Genomic DNA, 5,353 nt, shown 5'->3' with positions numbered 1-5,353 from the left:
GAGAATATTGGTTCACGGATCCTAGCCCCCACCCCTGCCCTCCCTGGTAGAAATCAGGGGAGGAAATTGACGCCCCTCTGCACTGTAGTTCACTCGCACTCCTACTTTCCTAGACCAGGAAATGTGTCACTTTCTCCCAGGCTTTCATTTTTTGAGCCGAACGCGAACGGAAATAAAAAACCCTGGTTATCGAGGCCAGAGATATCCAAACAGGCCTGGGGAAATCTGAATTGAATGGCAGAAACAACCAGCACTAATACATAGGCGTAATGTTTTTAAAACCAATATGAAGGACCGCCCTTTAAGTCTTTGCATTGGTACTGCAATGATATTATTATCATGTCTTTATCTCTTAAGAGTGTTTGCTAAATGCCTAAATTGTAAATTATAAATTGTTAATCGTTTCCACCCAGTTGTTAGCCCATTCACTTATGTCACCAGACATAACAGTAGATAGAGAATGGGTGGAACAGATCTGACTTCTTATCCCTATCTCAGGCCAGATGCAGCCAGCATCATCAAAGGACGGGAACATGCATGTATGAAAGACACACACACACACACACACACACACACACACACACACACACACACACACACACACACACACACACACCCACACACACACCCACACACACACACACACACACACACACACACACACACACACACACACACACACACACACACACACACACACACACACACACACACACACACACACACACACACACACACACACACACACACATACACACATGCGCACACTCACACACAATCCTAATGCGAACACAGGCCCAGTCGGCGTCTGGAACAGGTCTAGGATCTGCAGCAGCCTGCGCCCTTCATCTCCTTGTTCACATACTCCTGGAGTTTAAACTTGTCACTGGGATCCTTCATGGACCTGTGCTTCAACTCCCTGGGAGGTCAAAACAAAGAGAGCCATGGAGGAGATTTGTCAGGTCTACAATAGAGTAATTAGCCCTTCACTAAGTCCCTTCCCAACCCATCCTTGTCCAATAGGCACGTTAGCAGCGAAGAAAGCTTGACTGTTTGTCTGACTACAGAGTTAACAGGCACAAAGAGGAACTTATGGGACAGATACTCACTTGGCCACAGCAGTGAAGGCGAGCTCCACATTAAGGCCTGTCTTATGGTACAGATACTCACTTGGCCACAGCAGTGAAGGCGAGCTCCACATTAAGGCCTGTCTTATGGGACAGATACTCACTTGGCCACAGCAGTGAAGGCGAGCTCCACATTAAGGCCTGTCTTAACTTATGGGACAGATACTCACTTGGCCACAGCAGTGAAGGCGAGCTCCACATTAAGGCCTGTCTTAACTTATGGGACAGATACTCACTTGGCCACAGCAGTGAAGGCGAGCTCCACATTAAGGCCTGTCTTATGGGACAGATACTCACTTGGCCACAGCAGTGAAGGCGAGCTCCACATTAAGGCCTGTCTTGGCACTGGTTTCCATGAAGGGGATCCCACACTCCTGTGGAAGTCGTAACAATGCTCGTTAAGGGAGATATAATTAAACCCCACACTTTTACCCAAAAAAAACCCCCACACCAGCGTACTTATTCTGATGAATAGCTTTCATTAGACCGCTAACTCCCAAATTCATTCTCATTATCAGGCAGTGAAATGAAAGAAATGCAGACTGTGAGATGATAGGGCTGTGGGGAAGTAGCCTATTGCAGACCTTCACATGAGAAATGCAGTGAATTGTTTATTTAGGTTAACCCAGTAAGACCTGAGGCCGATTCTACAAATGCCTTCTGAATCAGCAGTTCTCACACTTTTTCCGAAAATGTAAAAAAATAGCAGATCTGATATTTTTGAATAGCCAATGCTATGTACACGGATCAGATACTTTCCCTGTTTTAGTGGGCTAAATCAAACTTGAACGAGATAAAGTGACTCCCAGACAGTGCCTGCTCTGTGGGGGGGATGCATCTGAACCTGCAGTAATAACAAAGCCAATATGATATTTATCTTGTGCCGGCACTGAGCCTTAAGTAACTTTAAAGCATCTGTTGCCGGGGGGGAAATGCATTTGGGATTGCATACTATTGAGTTATGTGACAAAAAGCCGGTGAGGATAATAACGGTAAAAGAAATGTCTACCCGGCTCTGCTGATTGCATTTATGCTTTGCACTGAGATTTATCTGTGCATTTATGACTGAAATGGACCGGGACAGATGGCAGCGGCACACAGTACATCCTCTGAAAGACCTTAAACTCAGGTTCTGCACAGCAAGATGACAAAAACCCATTATCTCCAGACCAGAAAAACATCTGAGATGTATGGCCTTTGGGATTCACATTTATCTACTACTATTGCCATAAAATCAATAGTAATAGTATAAAGACTGTAATAGTAATAGTATAAAGGGCTGAAGGAATATACTTTCTGCTGTCCTATGCAATATCCATAATCTGTCGCGCTCACAGAAAACCCCCTTCAGTCATGGTTCCCACATGATTTTAGGGAGGTCCCCTGGTGACAGTGAAGAGACAAATTAATGACTTTTAAGACCTTTTAAATACCTCAAAAAGAAAACAAAGAAAGACCATGTAATACTAATCAACAAACTATACTAGTTTATAATAGCTGGTCAATGTCATGACCACGCCTCTTCTACAGTTGGCCCATGTGACTGTTTGCTTCTGAGTGTGATTGCCCTGCTGTCACCTCACCTGCGAGGACCAGCTGAGCCTGGTTTGGTGACGAGCTGGTGAGTGTATAAATACTGTTTCTGTGTGTGTTGACTGTGTTCAGTGCTGGTTCATAATAAGTGTACTGTATGTCAGGTTCTCTGTTATTTTTTTTGTTTTCCAGAGTTCAGTTTGCAGTGTTTAAGTTGTGTCATTGTTACTTTGTGTATTTTATTAGTATACTTAAGATATGTCATCTCCTGTGTTTAGTTCATGAGCTTGCAGGGTCCTACAACATCTTCTAAACTGTGACAGTCAAATATTGGCCAAATTGTAAAACGATATAAGAAAGAGGCAAAAAATTTGGAAATTGCCGATCTACAAGTTCACAGTTTGTGAGAGAGATTGAAGCATGCTTGTTAAGTGGCACAAAATAAATGGCTCTGTGCTGATGGTGGCCAAATAAAGTGCAATGGTTGAAGAACAGTTTGTATTGTTAACCTACAGTCCCTACTCCCTAGTGGGCTGTCCACTGTCCACACAAAGTTCTATACCACACTGTAGCCCTATAAACTAACCCTATCAAGATAAACTTAAAAAAATCATTATAACTCAAGTAGAAGACGGAGTTCACGCAACAACTATAACGACAACAGTGGTGAATAATATAGTTAGTTGTTATAGTCATATTTATATTGTTATAGTGTTTGGTTGTGTATGTTTGTTTCATAAGCATTGCAGCAGAGCTCAGTACTCATGGCCTCACCTTTGCAAGCCTCTCGCCATCCTCTCTCTTTACGGCCCTCTCATGCGTGGCATCGGCCTGATGACAAAGGGAACACACATTCATCCACATAACGTTAATGTTACAATGACATTTGCCCTGACTTTACATTGTTGTTTAATGCTCCTAAATCTGCTCTAATGCTAAGAGCTGATACGCATGCTGCATTCTTTATGTGTCACAGATTAAGGTATTAGCATGTTAATTAGGGTCTTATAAAAATTGAAATATGCAGGTGGCAATTTAACTTAGAGGATTATGCTGTGCAGAGATATGAAGGGTATTCAGCTGTGACTGAAGTGTGTGATAGCGCTCCGTCGCCTGTCTCCTACAGATGCTCAGATATGTTTGTGCCTTCATTGACTTTGCGTCTCAAATCACAGACATGTCCCATCACGCCTTGCCTTGTTGGCCAGCAGCATCAGCACCACATCCTGCTGAGCGTATTCATGGATCTCAGTCAGCCATGCCTGGAGATAACACAGCAAAAGAGTTTTGATTAGAAAAGATCAGAATATGTGAGGTGTGCGAGACAGACAGACAGACTCACGGGAGCAAAAAAAAAGGAGGCCTTTGGCCTGGCGGGGATAATAAAGTACATCCTATTGAGCCCCTCTGCAGAGACAAAAATGCAATATGCAGAACTTAAAGAATGGCTGAGAAAAAGAACATCTCATCTGGGACTTGACCGGTTCGTGTGGGGACATATTTTATTCAATAATATGAAGGGACAGAGGGTGAAAGTGACACAGGTACTGAGAAGATGAACAGGAATGAAAGGTGAGGAGATAAGACTGCAGAGTGCAGAGTGCAGACAGGTGGGAGGGTGAGGAGAAATTGCCGGGAGGGCAAGGAGATGGAAAGGACAACGCCAGAGAATCAATGAGATGTGATAGAGAGAGAGAAAGAGAGAGAGAGAGACAGAGATGTTTTGAAAGGTTTTGAAAGTGAAAGTGGTTACGTCTGGCTGTGGATTTTATAATTTTTTAACCAAAGCAAAGTATTAACAAGAGCTTGTGATTAAACTGCACTGGCTCCACTGGAACACAGCTTCTTCTTACCCTGAGCCCACCAGGGGTCCAAATGGACCCTTACGGCTCCACTGGAACACAGCTTCTTCTTACCCTGAGCCCACCAGGGGTCCAAATGGACCCTTACGGCTCCACTGGAACACAGCTTCTTCTTACCCTGAGCCCACCAGGGGTCCAAATGGACCCTTACGGCTCCACTGGAACACAGCTTCTTCTTACCCTGAGCCCACCAGGGGTCCAAATGGACCCTTACGGCTCCACTGGAACACAGCTTCTTCTTACCCTGAGCCCACCAGGGGTCCAAATGGACCCTTACGGCTCCACTGGAACACAGCTTCTTCTTACCCTGAGCCCACCAGGGGTCCAAATGGACCCTTACGGCTCCACTGGAACACAGCTTCTTCTTACCCTGAGCCCACCAGGGGTCCAAATGGACCCTTACGGCTCCACTGGAACACAGCTTCTTCTTACCCTGAGCCCACCAGGGGTCCAAATGGACCCTTACGGCTCCACTGGAACACAGCTTCTTCTTACCCTGAGCCCACCAGGGGTCCAAATGGACCCTTACGGCTCCACTGGAACACAGCTTCTTCTTCTTCACAGTGTGTGGGTGTGTGGCTGTGTGTGTGCACGGGTGAGAGTGCATGGAGGGAGGGCAGAATCCATTTCTTGCGACCGACGCCGTCGCGACGGACCAGGTCCGTCGCAACGGCCGTCGGTCCGTCGGGAGGTCCGTCGGTCCGTCGCGGGGTCCGTCGGTCCGTCGGTAGGTCCGTCGGGAGGTCCGTCGGTCCGTCGGGAGGTCCGTCGGTCCGTCGGGAGGTCCGTCGGTCCGTCGGGAGGTCCGTCGGTCCGTCGGGAGGTCCGCCG

At 46.2% G+C, this 5,353-nt stretch overlaps 1 protein-coding gene across 1 annotated transcript in view; it reads right to left on the bottom strand.

Annotated features, from left to right (window-relative positions):
- Nucleotides 1-819: 819 nt before the first annotated feature.
- LOC310868935 (ras-related protein Rab-26-like) overlaps nt 820-5,353 on the bottom strand; it is a gene marked incomplete at both ends in the record, with an annotated part of 62,120 nt that continues 57,586 nt past the window's right edge. The window contains 4 exons of the mRNA XM_083779431.1: nt 820-919; nt 1,425-1,501; nt 3,435-3,491; nt 3,857-3,922. Coding sequence (XP_083635557.1) covers nt 820-919; nt 1,425-1,501; nt 3,435-3,491; nt 3,857-3,922 — 300 coding nt within the window. The remainder of the gene's footprint in view (nt 920-1,424; nt 1,502-3,434; nt 3,492-3,856; nt 3,923-5,353) is intronic.

The sequence above is a fragment of the Protomyctophum parallelum genome (assembly GCF_964188405.1).
Source record: "Protomyctophum parallelum genome assembly, chromosome: 13".
Lineage (NCBI taxonomy): Eukaryota > Metazoa > Chordata > Actinopteri > Myctophiformes > Myctophidae > Protomyctophum > Protomyctophum parallelum.
The sequence above is the reverse complement of the archived record's forward strand: the minus strand, read 5'-3'. Positions and strand labels throughout refer to the sequence as shown.